Source organism: Crocuta crocuta, unplaced genomic scaffold (genome assembly GCF_008692635.1).
Source record: "Crocuta crocuta isolate KB4526 unplaced genomic scaffold, BGI_CrCroc_1.0 scaffold186, whole genome shotgun sequence".
NCBI lineage: Eukaryota > Metazoa > Chordata > Mammalia > Carnivora > Hyaenidae > Crocuta > Crocuta crocuta.
Window position 1 is genome coordinate 5,079,308 of NW_027551569.1, and position 21,432 is coordinate 5,100,739.

Sequence of the window (21,432 nt, forward strand, 5' to 3'; positions counted from 1 at the left end):
GTTCTGGTCACCCCTGCTCCAGGCTCCAGCCCCTGGCTGCACCCGAGCCTCTCTGTGAAATGAAACGCTAATGGTCCTTTCCTCCAGCTACCCTTCCATAACCCAAACCCTCTCTACAGCTTCCCAACAAGTAGCCATCCAGACTTTGCTTGGATACCTCCAGCAACAGAGAACTCACTATTCCCCCAAGCAACTGATTCTAAACTCTCCCCCACATCCTTTTCTCACGTACGCTCCCCAGTTCTCAGGCGCCGCTCCTCCATGGTGTCAGTTGCACCCTTGTCCTACCACCACCTTGTCGTCTGAGCTTCCAGAACCTTCCCCCAAAGTGGCCAACTTCTTTCCACCTCTCACTTGCCTGCCGGGGATCTCACACTTGCCAGGCACACTGTGCGGACTCCTGGTGTTCAGATTCTTCCCTGACAGGCCACACACAACAGGCCTGATCATAAGTGGCACCCCCAAGCCCGGACAGGCTGCTAAATGAGGGGACACAGGCATGAAGTGCAAGCATCCCAATCTGGTCTTCATTTTCACAGCAAGGACTGAGGTAATAGAAAGGGGGGAGTAGCAGTGCCTCCCCTGCCCCCATGCCCTTAGGGACAGGACTGCCAGGGGACAGCCCCAGGCCTGAGTCTCTCACTCTATCCGCAGCCACACTGCCCGGACCCACCGAGGCCGTTCAGTCCCTACAGTCATGCTGAGCCCAGGATGACTCTGGGCCTTGGGCAAGGCCTGGCCCCTCTCCAGGGAGCCCCCGGCTTCAGCAGCCGGCAGAGCTGGGCTAAATAAGGAGACTAGGTAGGATCTGGGCCCAGCAGCTCCTCCCCCAGTGGTCTCTGTTGGGCTCTCCCACAGCCCACACTGTGCTGTCCATGGGCCACAGGGCCCGGGGCCGTCCTGGGCCACGGACTCTGCTCTTGGGGCAGATGTGGCCTAGTGCCAAGCTCCTGACATCGGCCACACAGACCTTTCCCAGGATGGTTTCTACCCTGCTTCCCGTTCCCTGGGTGAAGATTCTGCCAGGGCAGACAGAACTGGAGGAACACCTCCACCCCTGCCCGCGTCCCACCCCCATCCTGCCACAGGCTTAGTGGGGCTGGGACAGTCCCCACAGATAGGATGGACCCAAGTCCCAGAGAGACACCAGCAAAGCCAGCAGCCCCCTCCCTGCTCAGCCTTGTGGCACTTAGATCTCCTAAGCACTGGCCTTCCGGCCACTGGCAGATCCATTAGTTTTAAGTTTTCCCTAAATCTCTTAAACTTTAGTTATTGGGTTAGAAAATCCAAAGAAAACACTAACTGCTTCTTGGCCCAGAGTTAGGGGGCTTGGCCCAGCAGGAGGGGCAGCGGCTTGTGGGGCTGAGCTGGGACAGGTTCTTCCTGCTGCCTCCCACCCCGCCCGCTCCCCAGCCCCGTCTTCCCCATGAATGCGGCTGGTTCTGGGAGACGGATCCCAGCCCCCGGAAGCGGTGAGGCTGGGCTCTGCCACGTGCCTCACACTCGAATCTGGTACCCATTGAGGTCTGGCATGGCTTTGGGCTCAGAAGGTTTCTTCTCACCCGATGGCCTGCAGGGACAAGAGAAGGGAGAAAGGGTGAGTAGCTTGGCAGGGAGGTGGGGGAGGAGGGAACAAACAGTGGCTGCTNTACAGTCCCCACAGATAGGATGGACCCAAGTCCCAGAGAGACACTAGCAGAGCCAGCAGCCCCCTCCCTGCTCAGCCTTGTGGCACTTAGATCTCCTAAGCACTGGCCTTCCGGCCACTGGCAGATCCATTAGTTTTAAGTTTTCCCTAAATCTCTTAAACTTTAGTTATTGGGTTAGAAAATCCAAAGAAAACACTAACTGCTTCTTGGCCCAGAGTTAGGGGGCTTGGCCCAGCAGGAGGGGCAGCGGCTTGTGGGGCTGAGCTGGGACAGGTTCTTCCTGCTGCCTCCCACCCCGCCCGCTCCCCAGCCCCGTCTTCCCCATGAATGCGGCTGGTTCTGGGAGACGGATCCCAGCCCCCGGAAGCGGTGAGGCTGGGCTCTGCCACGTGCCTCACACTCGAATCTGGTACCCATTGAGGTCTGGCATGGCTTTGGGCTCAGAAGGTTTCTTCTCACCCGATGGCCTGCAGGGACAAGAGAAGGGAGAAAGGGTGAGTAGCTTGGCAGGGAGGTGGGGGAGGAGGGAACAAACAGTGGCTGCTCCTGGTCGCTCCCCCTCCATTCATCAAGGTGCCCCAAATGCAGCAGTAAAGTCCCCGTGGAGGTGCATTTCTGGAGCCCCGGCCTGCCTGTGTTGTCCTGAGTGTGGTTGCTACACGCTCTCACAGGCTCCCGCTCTTTGCTGGAGGGCCCCTAATCCGCAGTCGGATGAAACGTCTAACTGTGTAACTCTCTGCGTGGGGAATCTGTTGTCTACAAAAGCTGCCTGGCTTCAAGTGAATGACACTGCATATCAGAGGCCTGCTTGTGCCCCTTAATCATCCCTGAGCTGTGGCTGCTCAATGACAAGGATACTAAAGCAAGGGCCAGATCGACTTGACTCCTAGGAGACAAACCAGAGGTGGTGGCCTGGTATTTTAATGGGATGTTTCTCGCAGGAGCAAGAGTTAATGTTCAAAGCCGCCCGCCAGCCACCATCTGATGTTAACCTCTCCCAACTGCTGGGAGAGTTCACAGTCTGGCGGGGGCCCTACCCCCACCCACACATGAGCTGTCTCAGACCCTCTGTGTGGGTCCTCTTGCTCCAGCACCAGGGCCCAACGCAGGGGAGCCAGGGGCCCAGTGAGTGGCATTTTCCCTGGGGAAATGGGACAGCACTGCTACCAGGAGGTGTCAACACGTAAATACATAAACCCACCAAACCCACGTCACCTGCCTCTGGTGGAGACAAAAAAAGGAAGGGTGGGAAAAGGGTGAGGAAACATGGGGATCTAGAAGATGAGACGGAAAAGCCTTCTTCAGGCTCCCCAAGCCCTGACCCCAGTCCCTCACCAGCCCCCCAGGCATGACCCCATCCCTCACCGCCTTTCGCTGCGGCTGTTCCTGCGGTGGGGGCTGGACTGGCCCCTCTGTGGGGACGAAACGTCCTTCTTCCGGTCCTTGGTGGGGGAGGGCGGGCCAGTCCCTTTGCCAATCTTGGGGTGGAGGAAGAAACAAAGTCTCACTGAGGGCTTCCCCAGAACCTCTCCTGCCTTGTCCGAGCCAAAAGGGCTGAGGCTGCCCCATCCCCACGGTCATCCCAAACCTGTTTCCCAGGAACGAAAGCTGCCAGGGCAGAGGTCACTGCAGGGCGGCCTGCACTTGGTGGGAAGTCACTGAGCTCTGCGCTGTTGTCAGCAGCCCTCACAGAAAGGGCCATTTAACCATGCCAGGTAAACGGGACAGCAGGGGGAGCAGCCTATGTCTGAGCTCTGGGCTGGGATCCCACCAGCCCCAAGGGGGACTGGTGGTCTCAAGAGAAGCAGAAGTTCAGACTGGCGGCTACAGATGATGAACAAAAAAATGAGAAAAGCAACTGAATCACCTTCTGTACAGCGTGGTCAGCTTGACGGGAAGAACAGGGTATACTGTGGCGGTGCTGGATGGGGGCAAATAACGTGGGGAGTCCTTAGCGCCAGATAGATTGGGAAAGAATAGGTAACTCTTGGCTCCAACTCTAGGTCCAGCCCGTTCCTCCGAAGCCCAGTGCTACTCCAGCAGCAGAAGCCAGGGTTCTGGGCAACTGGTGAAAGGCAGGGGAGGGCCAGCCCCTGAGAGCCCAGCAGGGTCACCGCAGCTGGCTGCTACCCTGGGGAAAGGTGTGGTCACCGCACAAGGTCACGGCTGAGGTAGAGCAGAGCTCTACTGGGGCCCCTGTGACATGCCTGCATCCCCCATCTAAAGACAGCTCCTGTCCAATCTCCTCGTCGCCTGTAAGCAGGCTCCTGGGCTCCCTGGACCTCAGTTTCCTCCCCTGAAAATAGAGCTTCCGCCTGCCACCAGCTGGCCTCCTGAACAAGCAATGGGGAGGCGCTGAACATCCCGGAAAACCAGGAAGGCCCTAGGGGAGGCACCCTGTCCAGGGGGACCCAAAGAGAGGCCACGATTCTGTTCATTGTAAGGCTGGGCTGGGGGCAGGCTTCTCAGCAGCTCCGCCCCCCTGCTGGGGTAAACAACCCCCGCCCCCCTGCTCTCCTGTTCAAGGCGGGTGGGAAAGAGGGAGAAGGAACAACCATCCTCCTTGTCTTCCTATGGCATGACTTCCTTCCTTTTTCTGACTTCCTCCTCAGTCCTTTATTGAATGTGGGGGTTGAGGGGTCAAGAGTCAGGATACACAAGACTGATGGAGGCTCCTTGCACCAGGCCCTACTTTCCCTCCAGGCCCTACTTTCCCTCCAGGCAGCCTATGGTTTCCCAACCAGCGGCTCCATGGAGGGGCTTACCCCCGCCCCTCTCTCCAGGTTCCGGACTTGCCCTCTACCCACACTCTGCTCACCTGCTGCCTTCTCCCAGGGCCTTCCCCCGCCCGCCCACCAGCGGGGACCCTGTCAAGAAGGAGCAACGATAGACTGTTCACCGCATCACCTCCCTCGAGCCTCACACCACATCTGCTGGGGTGGGAACCCAGGGGAGGGGACTGGCGGCCATTCCCTGGAGAAGCAGCGGCCCTTCCATTCCCACAGCCCGGCGGAGGGTGGGCGCCGGCACTGACCTTGAGCCGCATGTCGCGGGCGTGTCGCTCCAGCTCCTTGCGGAAGTCCTCGCGGCCCAGCCTGTCCACGTCGAGCACAGAGTGCTTCCACTCGATCTGCTCCACGCTGTGCGGGTCGTGGGACACGCACTGGCCCAGCTTCACCTTCTTGAGCACGTGCCAGCAGCGGCCGTAGGCGGCCTCGTAGTCCAGCACGAGGTCGCTGAGCGTGCGGAAGGCTGGCGGCTTGTACATCAGGTCCTCGCGCCGGCTCATGCCCAGGGCCCCGTAGCGGCCGCCGAAGTTCACCCCCAGCACGATGTGGCGGAAGTAGTTCCCTGAGAAATAGGTCTTGAAGCTGATGGGGAAGCGCTCCAGGGTGGGCATGCTGTTGGTGAGGTAACTGGGCACGCCAGCCCTGCTAAGGAAAAGGCCGGCAGAGGCGCGAGGGCGGTCCACCCGGCGGGGCCCCTCCACCCTGGCTGCTGAGGGAGACCCCGTGTCTGGCCCAGCTCCACGGCCTGCCCCGGCCCCTAGTACAGCATGCAGTAGGTGCTCAATAAAGTAACTGGCTGGTCCAGGTGCTCAGGGATTAGCGGCTGCTGCTATGATACCAAGCAGGGGTCACAAAATATTAAGAGCTAACTCCAAACTGCAAGGCTCCCCAGGGCCCTCGCTGCTGAAGGAGGAAGGAGAGAAGCCTGCCACGCACACCCCTCTCCCTCCCTCCCTCCCTCCTTCCGCCAGTTACACTCATTTCTCCTCACCTGCCCCTACATTTGCTCTCAGATACTCCACCTCCTGTTTTCTCTGTCACATATACATCCTTCCAGATGCAGACGACTCTTTCTCTCACCGTCCCCACTCCCTGCCAAAGCACATGCACACTTACCCACAAAACACCACGCTCCCCTGGCCTAGGAGGCCAACACCGCCTGGACCGGCTGCCTACTCCCACCTCATACCCCGCCTGCCCTGCCTGTTCAGTCTCTCCATCCACCTGGATTCCCCCCTCCCCGCGCCCCACCCCAGGACCTTCTACAGCAGCTCCTCCCTTCTGCGCCTTGGCCTGCTCCAGGCCTCGGGCTCAGCGGTCACGGCTGCCCTCCCCTCCAACGCAAGTCAGCTCTCCTGTTTCTTTTCTCCAGGGCAACCCCTCCCCCACTCTGTAATGATTTTACTTCTTTCTTGGTTTACTTGCTTATTTGTGTCCCCCCTGCTAGAACGTAAACTTCTGAGAATGGAGACCTTGTCTGACCATGTTCCTTGATCGTGTCTGGGGACCAGCACAGAGCCAGGCATCTAGTAGTTACTCAATAAGCTCTTCTTGAACACATGAGTAGAAGAACAGATAAAAGCTGGGAGCAGTTACCCGGTACGGACACTGCCCAGTGTCCTATATGCAAGGACTCGGTCGGTTGTCCTCACAACCTTGTGAGACAGGCACTACCATTGTGCCCTGCTGCAGAGGACACAAGGCTCAGAGACGGTAGGGAATTAGCTTGGGGTCACACGGTGGATAAGCTGCAGAGCTAGGGATTCAGGAAGTCTGTGCTCGAAGGTGCTATAGTGTGTATGTACTAAGCCCAACTCCCTGCAAGTGTCTGAGGGCACAGAGATGAACAAGGCACACAGGCCCCGGGGGCAGCAAGGAAGAGACACAGCAACACATTCAGTATAGTGTCCACTGGTGCACAGCAAATAGGGGTAGTGGCAGTTCTGTGGGGACACTGAGGAGGGCCTCCAGTCCAGGTGGGAGCTGCTCGTGTCATCCTCCTGTCCAGGAGCCACTGGTTAGCCTCCTGGACCCCGTGATCTGCCTGGCCCAGCTTTCCGTGAGCACCATGGGTGGGGAGCCATCTCCCTCCCATGGTGTGGGTGGGGGTCTACGCTTTGGTGTGTGTGCCCCTGAGGAAGAGAAAGTGGGAGCATGACAGAGGCGCCAGCAGCGGCCTGAAGTTCTCAGGCTGGCCGCATGTACAGCCCAACAAAGAGCCCTTCAGACAGGGTGAAGCTTGTGGGCTCCATAGAGGCAGGCCTGTCAGCAAACCACCACATCAGCGGAGTGAGCTCCTGGGGGCTCCCTGGGAGGGGACGGAGGTGCCCCTGTAGCTCCTTTGTACAACTTAAGGTAGGGATGTCCACGAGGGGCAGGGCGAGTGTTCCCCCTTGGATGACAGTCCTCAGGGGAGCTGTGCTCCTGGCCTGACCACCATGTTCTCCTCCTCCATCCGTCCCAGGGAGTGGACGCCTCGTTCTGTTAGGCAGCACCCCGCTCTGCCCTCTCCGTGGCACTAAGCCAGGCACCTACACTGGGGGCCAGGGAGGCAGACAGACTATTTAAGAGCTGGTAGGTACTATGGAAAGGGCGAGATGGGAGAGGTGGGCAGAGGTGAATCACCATTGGCTTTGAACTGGTAAGACTGAGTGATTGGGCACATGGGATTCATTATATTGTTCTGTTTGTACAAGCTTAACATTTTCTGTAATAAAACAAAAGGCTGTAGCTGAGGCATGGACTCCTGGAACACAGAACCGGCCATAAACACTGGTCTCCCTCCTGCTCTGACCAGAGGTTTTGTCCTACCGAGGTACCTGGTGACTCAGCTATAGGCCTCAGTTCTGCCTTCCGGTTGGGGGTGACCAAGAAACTTTTGTTGTTTTAAAGGCAGTTCTATTTCAAAGACCCCATCTATCATCTCCACAGATCAATGTGTTCTGGAAATGCCAACATTTGGGCATTGAAATGACTTCTCCCAGACTGTCTGGTTCTCAGAAATGGCACAAGAGCTTTGAGAGACAGCGTGCCCTGATTCAGGTTTCAGCGAACACAGTAATGGCATCCACAGGACTCAGAAAAGAGCTGCCCAGTGAGCCTGGAAAGTTAGCAACTGACATGTTGGGGACTGAGCTCCCCCTCGAGCTCCTTCATTTTGGGACCAAGTTCGTGACTCTTGGGAGGACCCTGGAGCTCATTCAGCCCTCCTCTTCCACAGGAGGAAGCTGAGGCTCAGAAGGGCTGAGCCCACCTGTCCCTAGTCTCCAGGGGCCTAGGAAGGATACATTCCCAGGATCACGGCTTCCAGGCATTTGATTGGCAGAGCCTCTTTGGTCATTTCCTTGGCCAGGTCCATCAGCCTGGGGAAAGGGAGGCAGAGCATTGAGGACAGATTTTCTAGTCCCTTCCGGGGTAGGGTGGTCGGAAGGAGGGAACAGGTCTAGAAGTGCTACAGGACAGAGAGCTCCCTCCCTTCCAGCTCAGGCCCAGCACCTGCCCCCCCTCCACAAGTCTGTCCTGAGCCTAAGGGAGGAGAGGAGAGGCAGCCACTGAAAATAAAGAAGAAACCCCATTCCCCCACCCATCCCCTGCTTTCACTTCCTTCTCCCACGCCAGACTCTGGCTCCAACGATTTCTGGGAGAGGGCAGCATGAATGGGGGCTGTACCCTGGTAGGCAGATCGTTGCCACCCACCAGGCTGGGAGCCTTCTATGACGACAGTGTTGCAGGGCTCGGTAGGAAAGCATGCCAAAGATGCTGGGGACCTTGGCCTTGCTCTTGGCCCTTTCAGAGAGCAGTGAACACCCCTGACTCAACCACGGCTTCTCCAAGCTTGTAATTGATTACAACTGCTCCCCCGCAGCTGGCCAGCCGCCCAGGGCAGAGACACAGGATCCCAGGCAGTTAACTGCCCAGCGACTCCCAGGTCTGCTACTGAACTTGCAATTTAGGCCCCCTGGAGACAGCCCATCCCTGAGGCAAGTTTCCTGCCTCCTCACTGAATGCTGCTCCCAGGCCTGGGAATGCAGGACGGCCATGGGCTTTGCTCAGGAGGGTGTTGGATTCCTCCATCCCACTGAGGCTGGAGCTGGGTCCCCCGCACATGGCAACCATGGGACAATAAGAGCAAAGCTTCTGTGTTAGGGAGGCTGGATTCTACCCGAGGGTTTGGAGAGGAGGGTAATGAAACAGTGCAGCAAACAAACCATTTTAAGTAGTTTTGTAAGAAAGCAAACCTGGACAGATTACATGTGAAGCTGTAAAGTTCACATTTGTTTTTAAAACACAGGATTTGAAGCCTGCGGCAGCTTTGGATGAAGTCCCCACACCCAGCAGTGGCGTTCACTCTTCCCTCTCCCTTGCCCTTGGGGCTTCTTTGGGGGTGAAACCAGCTAGAGGTCTGCAAAGGGTGGGGGAAGGGCAAGAGAGCAATGCGAGGTTTTCTCCCATGGGGTCCCTGGTTCTCAGATGCCAGGCCTTGTACGAAATCAGATGTTGGGGTCTCCATCAAGGGGGCCCTGGGTATTTATCTTGGCCAGAGGTCCCCCTGTATGACAACCCTAGAGCCCCACAGTGGTACATGCCCCTACTGTCTGGCTCCCCTGGAAGTGTCCCTCCCTGCCTCATAAGCTTCCACCCAAAGGCTCTCCACGGGTGCTCCAACCCAGCTGGGGGCACTGTTAACCTGGGTGCCGAGGGACAGAGTGCTCCCCAAACTTACCCTGTCAGAGGTCTGCTCTTCTTAATTTCAAAGAACTGTGTCCCTGTGTGATTGTACCTGCGGGTGCCAGTTAAGGGCTTCCTAGCTTGGTCTGGAAGAGCTGTGTCCTTCTGCCCCCACCCATCCCCAAGCCCCCAGGGCCCAGCACTCCTGGAGTGCAGGCTGGGTAAGAACCCCACAAAGTGCTTCCACAAGCAAGTGCTTGGAGGATGCCGAAGACTGGAACATCTGAGAGCAGAGGAGAGCACTGTGGGGGGAGACTGAGCAGCAGCCCTCTGCAGGGGGAGACTGAGCAGCCTTCTGCAGCGCTCCCACTTCTCTCTCGACCAGCCGAGAAGCAGCGTGAACGGAGAGCAGGCTGGCGCAGGGGTCCAATGCAGCTAATCTGCTGGGTGGCACTCCTGAGCCAACTGCATCCCCTCTTCGGGCCACAGCTTCCCCAATGGGAAATGGAAGGACCGGGCCCAATTTCCAGTAACGAGCTTCTCTTTTCTCCTGCTCAGGACCCATGCCTGGTCCTTCCATACCTGCCGCATCTGCACCTAGAAGGGCCTGGGGAGAGGACTCAGGACCCACAGCTCTGGGCAGGCCCAGGGGGCGGAGAGGCCCAGGGCAGGGCCTCTGGGGAACCAGGCTCAGAGGGCTCAGGTGTTTCCATGCTAGGCAGCCAGGCTCCTACCAGGGAAGAGAAGGGCAAAGAACTAGGAGAATGTTCCAAGATGTGGAAGTTACCTCCTGGAGTGTAAAATCCTTGTTTTCCTCCATCCGCCTCCCCTCATGAAACCAGCCTTTAAATAGCCCCGAGGGGGCTTCTCTGTTCTCCTACTGGGTCTGGAGGGACCGCAGAAGAGGAGGTCTGTGCTGGTGGGCCGGGACATGGCCGCCCCACCAGCCGGTCGCTCAGGAGGCACTGGCCCGGTCATGCAGAGGAGGAGGAGAGGGGGCGGAGAGGACCATGTGGATAAAACCCTCCGGCAGCCAGGCTGTGCTGGCACCACGAGATGGACACAGAGGTCACCTGTGCATGGCTGTGGGCTCAGGCTGCTTTGCCAATGCAGCCCTGTCTGAACATAAGCCCCACGTGGGCCCTGGAGCAGCATGCCAGCCGGACAGTGGCCATGACCCTGAACCAGGGAGGATACTGCAGCTCCCTGATGTAGCGCTGCACGGCTTCCAGGCGCTCAGGGACGGGTGTGGAGGGCTGGAACGTAGGCACACTCGGTATGGGGATCTAGGGACGAGAAAGAGAGAAAGAGCTCTGGTCATTACAGGGAGGCTCACCCTGGACCTTCCAGCCCACCCGACACCCGGGATTAGCCCCCAGAGAAGCTGCCACCCAGAGACGGCCTCCCCCTTCCCGCCTATCCTGAGCCTCTGTCCTTGGCAACTCCTTCCAGAGACTCCAGTCAGGTCCCCCACCATGGCCATTCCTCTCCTTCCTGGCACTTGATGGCATTCCCAACATGGAGCTTAGGGTGAGGTTTGAATTTTATGCCTCATGAATAATTGTAGGAAAACACAGGCTACCTCACCATTGGTTCTGAATTTTAAAAACTTCACGTTAACGATTTGAATTCACCAATTTCACGGCTTCACAAGAATGTCCATATTGGGGTGAAGTTCATTTGCATTTGGGGTTTGCTCTGGTTCAAGTGCTCGATCAAAACTAATTTGCCTGGTGTCCCCTTCCCTCCCTGCCTTGCCTGGGCTGGGAGGACCCCTCCCATGAGGGTGAGCACACCCCAGGATCATGGCAATGGGAAGGCACAGGCCCTCCAGTGGCAAGCTGAGTGGGGCAGCGCTAGCTGGCTGGAGGGGCTTGACTCGGGGCAGGTCTTGCTGTGGGTCTGTCTGCCATGGCCTCATGGCTTCGGGGGGCACGAAAGCCCCAGTGCCCCCATCTACACCCTCCGTTTCCTGCCAGCTCAACCTCTGCGGGCAATATGAGCCCCCAGGTAACCGGGCTTCCCTCCTCACTGGAAGAGACTTTCCAGCCCCGGGCCCAGGATGGGGAGAGTTGGGGGTGCCAGGCAGGCGCTTCCTGATGGCTGGAACCAGTGGGCTGCCCAGCTGCCAGGGCTCAAGTCAGGAGCCACAGATGAGCAACCAGGCAGCCTTCAGGAGAGCGGCCACTACACTGTGTGTGCCCCAGGCCGCAGGCCCGGGGAGCCTGTGTCCTCGCCGTTCGGCTGCGTCAATTCAGTGAGGCTGAGGTGGCCAAGAGAAGCACCAGCTGGGGCCCTCTGGGGCTGCAGAACTTCTTTAGGTAGAACTAGACTTCCAGGACACAAGGCCCACCTGCCTGGGCTCCCCCTTGGCCACCAGGATATGCTGCTGGGAGGCGGCCTCAGGCTCCTCACAGAGACGTCTCCCCCATTCCGAGGCTCCACCCAGCACCCCCCCCCAAGTTCACACAGGGCCCACCCAGCGGGCAGGGGCTGCTGAGGGTGTCAGTCTGCATGGATAGGGGTATGTGTGAGGGAAAGGGTAAAGCAGGTGCCCTGTGTGAACTTGGGGCAGGGCTGGGGTGGGGGAGGGTCTCTCTGTGGTGAGAAGCCGAGCCCACAGGGCACAGCCTTTGAAACGACGGGGGGGCCCTAATCTGGAGGGAGGGGACACACCAGTGATAACTGCACACTCATGTCTGGGGTGCCACTGATGATGGAGACAAAGGACAGGCTATGACAGACACCTACTCGCATTTGAGGGTGAAAATGCAGGAGGGAAGGTCCGGTTGGGAGAGTCCAGAACACAGTTCTGCATGAACTTCCTGTCCCTTCCTTGCTGGTCCCCTTCTTCCTGTCTGGGCAGTCCCGAGCAGCTGACACCTCTCTGGAGAAAGCTATTTCCCCTTTTCACATTATACTGCTGCCCAAACTGACGCCACCACTTACAGTCACCAGGGAGATAAAAGCCCCAAGATGGGGTAGGGGGTGGGAGGGGCTCTCCCTCTTCCTGACCACTCTGTGCCAGATGAGTTCCAGAACTCTCTGAGGGCCTATCCTAGCCTCCCCCCCGTGTCAGAATATGGGTTAGTGGGGAGGTGGGAGAGGAATTGGACAAATTCTTTCACGCTGTACTGAGAACAGCATGGTGCCTGACGTCCTCAGGTGGAAGGTCCCTGAGAGGCAAATGGGTCGCCATTGTCTCAAGTGAGGCCATTCAGGGACTTCCAGGAGCTCTGGAGAGAGACGGAAAATATGCCCTCCCTTGAGACACTCCAAACAAGGAGGGAGCTCCAGACAGAGGGCCCTCCACCTGCACTTACCAGAGCCGGCCCAGTATCAGGGCCTCACCTGCCATCCTGAAGGGAACCTAGGAACTGGTCACTCTGGGGCAAGGAAATGATTCCAAGAGACACACAAAAAAAGAAGACGTGGGATTCACAGGCCCTCCAGGGCCGCCAGCACAGGGGCTTAGCTGGAAGGAGCTCCCCGGCCAGCCGTATGACTCACGGTAACCTGTGCTCATCAGTGCAGATGCTGTTCTGAATGTTCACATACACACTCATTCACTGAAGAACAAGTAAGCAGGATTCTGTGCATCCAAATGACCAGGTCCACGTTAGGACTGGTGGCCTGGATTTGCCCCCCTCCCTCCAAACCAGGATCCAGGAGGTGTCAAGGGGTGGGGTTAAGTGCAGTACGTCACAGCACGTGAAATGTGGGGGCAAGAGGCAGGAGAGCCTGGGGGACAGCCTGGAGGTCATAGAGCTGGCTTCAGAACCAGACCACCACTGCCCAAATCCCAGCTCTGCCATCCGCTGTCTGACATCAAGTTCCCTCACGTCTTTCTGTGCCTCAGATGCCTCGTTGGTGAAATGGGCCGCAGAAGAGAGACAATCTCAGAGCATCAGTGAGATGCTACATGCTGAGGCCTTAGAACAGGGGCTGGCCTGTAGCAGAGGCTCGAGTCCTGCTCGGTGTCATTGCAGTGTGTGCCAAAACGACTGGTCAGCACAGGCTGATACCGCCGCCAGCGTTTTTGGAAGAGGTGTCCACACTCCCACTCTGGAGAAGCTCCATGGTCAGAGCCACAGTCAGAAGACCTTCAGCGGCTGGGTCTGGGAGGAGTGGCCACCGGGCTTTTAAAAGCGGTGACAGCTTGGAACATCAAGGAGCAATTCTTATGAAAGAACACAAACTATTCTCGGACTTGAGATCCTGTTAGAAATGGCTGCCCTTCAGGGGCGCCTGGGAGGCTCAGTAGGTTGGGCTTCTGACTTAGGCTCAGCTCTTGATTTCACGGCTTGTGAGTTTGAGCCCCGCGTCGGGCTCTGTGCTGACAGCTCAGAGCCTGGAGCCTGTTTCAGATTGTGTCTCCCTCTCTCTGTCCCTCCCTTGCTCATGCTCTCTCTCTCTCTCTCAAAGATAAATAAACTTTAAAAAAATTAAAAAAAGAAAAAGCAATGGCTGCCCTTCAACAAACTATATCATCATCTTGAAGGATGTTCCCCCAGAGCATCTGTGGGGTGGCCGCTACACCCTCAGTCCTTGCTCCACCTGCTGGGTACACATGACATGCTCACCTGTTTCAGGTGCCTGACTTCATTAATTCCTCCCCAAGTCCCTTGGACACTAGTAAGGCTATTATCCCCATTTTACAGCTGAGGAAACTGAGGCACAAGGAGGTCACATGCCTTCCTCACAAAAAGGCTCTGAGGGAACTAGGGTTTGAATGTGCTGGATTTTTCTGCCAAGCTCTTTTTGTCACACGACACTGCAGGGCTCCCAGACTGAACTGCCAGCAGGGGAGGGGCAAGNTGGGATCACAGATTCTCTGTTCCCGCATCCTCTCATTTTCTGAAAAGACACCCCAAATCTGGATCTTTGTGTGAAATCTCCCAATTATACATTCTGGCTCCAGCAACCTTTTAAAACATCACATCATCCCAATGAAACAGCTCTCGGGCCCACCATGATGTGACCTCTGAAGAGAATGCCAAGGGCACGGCCATCAGGGAGGGGCCGGCCTGGTGCACAGTCCTCTCTGCTGCTGCCACTCTGGTATCCAACCACCGGTGGTTCCCAGACTCCACTTTTCTACTCGGACCTAAGGTCTCAAAGGAACCTCGTACAGACATGTAAGGTCCTCTCTCTGTACCATTTGTCCCGTGGCTTAAGGGCAAGTGTAGAATTTTCCCAGTCTGCTCACAACACCCCTTCCACTCCACCACATTCCTCAGTCTTGACATGCCCACCCCCCACCGCCCAGACACTGGCTTCACTTCTGCATGGGTGTCTTTCCTATATGTGAAGGCTGAAGATGGCAAGACAACATGACAGACCGGTCACTAACGAATCTGTTGACTTATTTCAGTCTACAGGAGTGGTATCCGTTTTACAGGGAACTATTCACCCTCTCACACAGCCTGATTTAAATACAAGCAAGGTAGCAGGAGAGCTGTGTGCCAGTCACCAGCTTGCTGCTGTGGGAGGGACGTGTGGCCCTGGCCCTAGTGCTGCGGATGCTGAGTGAGGTCTAGCTGCCCCCTGCTTCCTGAGGAAAGACGTGAAAAAAGAGCGAATGGACATCTGATAACAACTCCTGGCTTGAGACTTGACTGCTGGTGAAATGCTTTAACATACAGTCTCTCATTTAACTCTGACCACAATCCACTCCATTGTACAGATGAGAAAACTGTGGCTCAGACAGGTTGAGGGCCTGCTTGAGTTCACACAGATAGGTGGGTGATCGAAACCAATATCCATATTCTTTGGTGCCGTGCTTCCTTTCCGGGAATTTATCCCAAGGAAAGAACCAGGGATGGACCCTCAAATTTATGTTTTAGAATGTTCGCCACAGCGCTCATCTTAAGAATAAAACATTAAATACAGTGGAGTATTACTCGACAATCAAAAAGAAATGAAATCTTGCCATTTGCAATTACGTGGATGGAACTGGGGGGGTATTATGCTAAGTGAAGCTAGAGAAAGACAAATATCATATGACTTCACTCATATGAGAACTTTAAGATACAAAACAGATGAACATAAGGGAAGGGAAGCAAAAGTAATATAAAAACAGGGAGGGGGACAAAACATAAGAGACTCTTAAATATGGAGAACAGACAGAGGGTTGCTGGAGGGCTTGTGGGAGGGGGATAGGCTAAATGGGGAAGGGGGATTAAGGAATCTACTCCTGAAATTATTGTTGCACTATGTGCTAACTTGGATGTACATTAAAAAAACAAATGAAAAAAAAGAATAAAATATTAGAAACCATGTCCAATCATAGGGGATTAGCTGAATAAATTCCAAGTTCATACACAGGACAATTACGCAGCGGTTTTATTTCCCCTGGAAATATTAAGCTGTTGCTCAACCTTCAACCTCTGAATTCTCTTTTCCAAGAAGACAGTTTCTGATGGCTCCTCCAATAGCTTGGTAGAAATGAAATGAAACAGGCCATCTCCACATCTCCTCCACAGTAACAACCACTCTCCCTGCCCCCCTTACTTTCCAACTGAGCATGCACAACCAAACCCTGGACTCTGACCTTTGTCCGAAGGGCTCTTCTCTGGACATTTCAGGCCTCCGCATCTGGGAAAGTGGTTCTTCAATCTTAACCATAACATTACAAAACCAAAGATCAGGGGCGCCTGAGTGGCTTAGTCGGTTGAGCGTCGGACTTTGGCTCAGGTTATGATCTCACGGTTCATGGGTTTGAGCCCTGTGGCAGGCTCTGTGCTGAATGCTTGCTCAGAGCCTGGAGCCTGTTTTGGATTCTGTGTCTCCTTCTCTCTCTCTGCCCCTCCCTGGTTCATGCTCTGTCTCATTCTGTCTCTCAAAAATAAATAAAAAATGTAAAAAAAATAAAAATAAAAACAAACAAAAAAAACAAAGATCATGTGCGTGGAAGTCTCAAGCACTCTTTCATTCAGCAGACACACACAAGTGCCTGTTCTGTGCCAGGTGCACAGAAGGCCCAGGAAAGACAAAGATGAAGGAGACACAGCCTCAGCCTTCATGGGTGACGCGACTCAAGGACAGCCATCATGGAGCCAGCCCTCCACCGAAAGATTATTTCACTTTACTCCTTTCCACAGACCTTTTTCTAACTGCCCTGAATCGAGAGTCCAGCAGAGGAGAGGACATGGAGCTCTAAGACCTGACGTTGAGTCCCGGCTCTGCCACTTACTAGCTGTGGGATCCTGAGTTTTCAGCTTTTCCACCTGTAAAATGGGGCCCCAAGCCACCCTTGTTTCACGAGGCTGCTGGAGAACTCAGTGGGATAAGGCATGAAAATATTTTCTCAATATCGGAAGCCCTGTATCCACTTTAGTCATTTATTATGTCTCTGCCCACAGTTCACCGGCTTAGCAAATAAGAGGTAAAGCCACATTAGTGTACTTGTTAATCTGCTGCCCTGCCCACAAAACACGGGTATTTGAAAGGGGATGGAAGTGGTGCCTGGGTGGCTCAGTCGGTTAAGTGTCTGACTCTGGATTTTGGCTCAGGTCATGATCTGACCTGAGTTGGTGAGATCAAGACCTATGTTGGACTCAATGCTGACAGCTAGAAGCCTACTTGGGATTCTCTCTCTCCCTCTCTCTATGCGCACTCCTCCCCACCCCTACCCCCACACCGCTCATGCTCTTTCTCTCTCTCTCAAAATCAATAAATAAGGATTTTTAAAAACATAAAAATAAATAAATAAAAAGTGATGAAAGTGAGCCTCCTGGAAACAGGGCATGTGGACCTCACAGAACCTCAAGGGCAGATGAGAGAAAGTTCTTCTGGAGAGGCACAATCTGTCTGTATTTTTAAAGTGTTACCATGCCAGTGGTCCCCTACCCCATCAAGGAAAAATACGATTTTGCCCTCCCAGCCCCAAGACTGCCAAAACTTGAGATACCACTTCCCCCAACACACACACATACACAATCCTTACCTTGGGCAGGTCTGTGGCCCCCCGGATCCGCTGGGCCACCTTCTCTCCATCGGGGTGGATCTTGGCCACGTGCTTCCACATCCTTTCCCAGGTGGCCTCGTCCACAGGCAGCCCACCCCGGTTGACAAAGAAGGGGACGCCTCCATCTCGCAGGTCCTCTTCCCCTTCCTCCTCTGGATCATCATCTCTCTGGGCTGAGGCCCCTTCGCTGGTCTCCAGGCGTCTGACCCCAGAGGGGGCCGCAGCGGCAGTGGGGGGTGCACCGCTGCTGCCACCCCCGACCACCTTCTTCCCCCCTGGCATCCCTGAATCCTTGATGAGGGTAGGAGTATGTATCAAGAGGCAGGAAAAAATAGGTGGCTCACAGAAGGCCTCCCACACACCAGCTGCAGAGATAACACATGGCCAAACAGAGTGCAAGGCGCCTTTAAGAAACCAGGGCGTGGCTCCTGTACAATAAAATACTACTCAATAAAAAAAAAAATCAGTGCCTCAACGTGAAGTAGGGGGTAGAGAGGTGGTTGTCCGGGGTCAGCCTTAGAGGCTTTGTTCTTTTTGTAAAACGGGATAAAGAGAACACACCTCAACTTGGCAGCCATCACAAAGCTCCCCCATTTGACAGCGAGAACAATGACAGGCAGCAGTCTGGCTTGCAAGAAAAGTCGGAGGGAAACTGAGGCCAGACAGCTCACACCTGCGGCCACAGAGGGTCAAGGCACCGGTGTCCAGACCACCCGGGCGCCCCAAGTCGGAGTCTTGGAGAACAAATTCCTCTCCAAAATCTCGCACGCTCACACCAGCGCGCGCTCCGGGGGGGTACCGGGACGACTCCGGGCAGCATCAGCTCGGAGCTGGGACCCCCGGACAGGAGGGTGACGAAAGGGCGCGATTTCTCTGACGCGACGAGCCGGGGAGCCAGGACTCACAGCTGGCTGGGCGCGGGGAGGGGGCGCACGCCGACGCGCTCATTCCACGCCCGCGGCCAACTCCCCGCACAAAGTGGGCTTTGTCTCGGTCCCCCGTCCCCTCGACCCCGGGAAGCAGGAGAGCGGCTCTCAGAAGGGGGAAGGGCGCGGCCGGGGNCGCGCCGCGCATGCGCTCCGTCCCCCCCTTAAAGGGCCAGCGCGTTCCCGGCGGGCCCTCCGCCTTCCGCCGCCCGCCTTGCGCCCCAAGTTATCTCCAGGTTGCAAGGTGTTGTCCGCTCCGTTCTCACCTCTCTCTCAGGGCGCGGCGAAGCCGGCGACGAGCTGCGAGGAAGTTCACAACGTGCCACACGGAGCGCAAACTGCATGGAGATTCCGGGCTCGGGAGGCCCGCGGTCGGGAATTTCCGAAAGGAAGCACCTCGCAGAGGCCCTCAGGGGGTAGAAGCGAGGGCGCTGGCCTGGAGGACCCGGTTCTAGACAGGAATCAGTTTCATTTCCTGCGGGACGTCCTACACACCGCTTCCCTCCGTGGGCCTCAGTTTTCCCTTCCTGTCAGCGGAGCTCGTCACACCGGGTGAGCGCAGAGCCCTCCTGGAGTGCCGGTTCCTTAACGGAGGCCGTCTGGGGGTTAGTGTCACGACTTCTGGAAGCGAAAGGGTTAAAAGCCACCCTGTTCGACCCCACGACCTGCATCAGTGGGAGTGGGGTGCGCAGGGTTCGCCTCTAGTCTACGTCCCTAGTTCTGGCGATGGGCCCCCGTGCGCCACCCTGCAGGGGTGTTGCCTCGTCCTGGGTCTTGGGATCGACACCCATGCATGGAGCTAGGCGCCGGTTGCGTAGGGTCCAGACGGCCCAGAAGAAGGTGAAACCGCAGCTCATTGGTGTGTGTCGGCCCAGGACTGTGGAGACCCAAGGCACACCTCCCTTACCCCCCACAGAGCAGAGGCTTGGAAAAGGCAAGAAGGGGGAGCAGAAGAAAAGAACTCACTGAAAGGAAACAGACAGCCGCAAACTCTCTCCTGTCTCCCACCAGGAGTTAGTATGAATGACAGCCTCGTCTTGGGGGGTAAAGCAGATTCCTGGGCTCTGGCCTAACTACCTGCGGATTCAGATTGTTTAGATCCAGGTCTGCTGCAGTTCTCATCTGCCCCTTTAGGACAAGCTGAAGTTTCCACACCTGGGCTGGGACACAGAAGGCCTCAGAGAATGCGGAGGTGGTCAGCGGTTCCCCGTGTTCCCTAAAGTCCCTGGTGTCTGATTTTCCTAGGTCCCCTGAGCTCCAGTAGCTACCTCTTGCTGTCTCCGGGGTCGGAAACCAAGGGTGATGAGTGATGGGAAGGGTCACAGGACTTCAGGAAAGCCAGTAAACAGGAGATTCTCTTAAGCTTACAGAGGCTGAAGACTCCAAGCTTGTAAAAACCACCAGGGACCAATTACAACCTACTCATCTTATAGATGGGGAAATTGAGTCTCAGTAACTTCCTCAAACTTACACAGCTAATAATTTGAACTGAAGCTTTACTTCTTCAGACACTTATGGTTCACCCTGCCCTTTGCCTCTTGTGCTAGCTAAGTTGTGGTAGTTTAAAAATGTTTGCAAGTCCTTTACCACTTCTTCTTTCAAAAGAGGTTGTCCAGGGCGCCTGGGTGGCTCAGTCAGTTGAGCATCCTACTTCAGCTTAGGTCATGATCTCTGGATTCCTGGGTTCAAGCCCTGCATCAGGCTCACTGCTGTCAGCAAGGAGACCACTTGGGATCTTCTGGCCCCCTCCCTCTCTGCACCATCCCCACCCATGCTCTCTCTCTCTCTCTCAAAAATGAATAAACATAAAAAAAAAAAGACAGGGGCACCTGGGTGGCTCAGTTGGTTGAGTGTCCAACTTTGGCTCAGGTCCTGATCTCACAATTTGTGAGTTCGAGCCCCGCATCAGGCTCTGTGCTGAAAGCTTGGAGCCTGGAGCCTGCTCGGATTTGTTGTCTCCTTCTCTCTCTGGCCCTCTCCCACTTATGCTCTCTCTTTGTCTCTCAAAAATAAATAAATGTAAAAAAAATTAAAAAAACAACAACCAAAAGATGTTGTCTTAGTTCCTCTCCCCTTGACTGCTGGCTGGACTTCGGACTGGCTTCTAATGAATAGAACATGGTGTGTGTGTGGGGGTGCTATATAGCTCTTAAGCCTCAGTCATAAAAAGGAGACATTTCTCCTGTCTTCTCTCTTACTTTCTCAGGACACCCTCGGACCAGCCACCATGCTGTGAGGAAGCCCAAGCCCTGTGGAAGGATGAAACGGCACATTCTGGCTGACATCTCCAGTAGGGCTCTCAGCTCACAAGCAGCATCACTCAGATAGGTGGTGAAGTGGCATCATCCCATCTCCCAGCCTCTGACACTTCTAGCCAAAGTCCCAGACATGGAGCAGAGACAAGCCAACCTTGAGGTGCCCTGTCTGAATGTTTTTCCTGCAGACACTGAGAGATAAGGAGTGATCATTCTTGTTTTAAGCCAGTAAGTTTTGGGGTTCTTGTTATGCAGCATTAGATAATTACTTCTGTGAAATGACATCTCCTGCAGTGACAAATAATAAAATGGATTTGGGGTATTTATTCAGACATTCCAACAGTAAGTGGTTATTGAGCACCTTCTCTGAGCCTGGCTCTGTACTGGGCACTGGGGACACAGTGGTGAACAAGAGGAATGTGGTCTTTGCCCTGGTAAGGCTTATGGTCTATTGCTAGAGGAGATGGTTAAACATGATTCTAATAAAGTGCTTGGCCAGAGACTTAGTTCAGGAAGCTATGGGAGTGCATATGCAGGGCAACTTGGCCAGTTAAGTGGATTGCTGGGGAAGGAAGAATGAGTTGAGCACATTCTAGCATGGTCTAGCCTAGAAAGGCTTCTGGGATATATTTGTAGAAAGGGGAGGGGATAGGTGGGAGGCAGGGTGGGAGGGGCGTGCACATAGATTAGAAAATGGTGAAACCAGCAAAAGATGTGTCTTAATCTCATTTTAGCAGAAAGCACTAGGGTCACACAGCTTGTGAACTGAGGTGTAGCTCTTGGGTCCTGCGTCAAGCCCTCCCACAATCCCCAATACTTATACTCAGGGAACGACATCTCTAATGATGCTTGGGTCACTCCTCCTTTGGCTCAAAGCTCTTCTGACTAATATCTCTTTTGCTGTCTTCACAAAGACAATTTCTGGAAGAAATTAGGAATGAGTTAATTTCCATTTTACAGAAGAAATGATGCACAAAGAGGCTAGGCAGCTTACGTGCCTAGTTTAGGGGCTGGCATGTCAGGGCTGCTAGCTACTGCTGATGTACTTGGATGATGACAGGGATGATGATGATAATGACGCCTAGGTCACACCATATCTCACTTGTTATTGTCACACTCAGGATTAATGTTCTGGAAACTAATATGCGGTGTCTTGGGGAATCAACGTTGGTATTA

The 21,432-nt window shown here is 55.2% G+C and overlaps 1 protein-coding gene across 2 annotated transcripts; it reads right to left on the minus strand.

Annotated features, from left to right (window-relative positions):
• Positions 1 to 1,669: 1,669 nt before the first annotated feature.
• On the minus strand, positions 1,670 to 18,356 carry VASH1 (vasohibin 1). Of its 2 annotated transcripts, XM_077750736.1 has the most exons (8): positions 18,268 to 18,356; positions 17,055 to 17,440; positions 10,304 to 10,392; positions 9,162 to 9,218; positions 7,726 to 7,800; positions 4,684 to 5,065; positions 3,015 to 3,127; positions 1,670 to 2,116 (listed from the first exon to the last, which is right to left on the minus strand). In XM_077750736.1, the coding sequence occupies exons 2-8, from the start codon at positions 17,355 to 17,357 to the stop codon at positions 2,044 to 2,046; spliced, it is 1,092 nt and encodes a 363-aa protein (XP_077606862.1). In that variant the 5' UTR covers positions 17,358 to 17,440; positions 18,268 to 18,356; the 3' UTR covers positions 1,670 to 2,043. The 2 variants fall into 2 exon arrangements, with proteins under 2 accessions (XP_077606862.1, XP_077606861.1); XM_077750735.1 differs by lacking the exon at positions 18,268 to 18,356 and having other exon boundaries at positions 17,055 to 18,112.
• Between the last annotated feature and the right edge of the window lie 3,076 nt (positions 18,357 to 21,432).

Bases quoted from the DNA above. Each gene is read 5' to 3' on its own strand.
- VASH1 (XM_077750736.1), bottom strand. From the start codon at position 17,357: ATGCCAGGGGGGAAGAAGGTGGTCGGGGGTGGCAGCAGCGGTGCACCC. The intron at 10,393-17,054 runs GTAAGGATTGTG...TCTCGTCCCTAG, and splicing joins GGGCCACAGACCTGCCCAAG to ATCCCCATACCGAGTGTGCC. The intron at 3,128-4,683 runs GTCAGTGCCGGC...CTCCACCCCAAG, and splicing joins CCCGCGACATGCGGCTCAAG to ATTGGCAAAGGGACTGGCCC.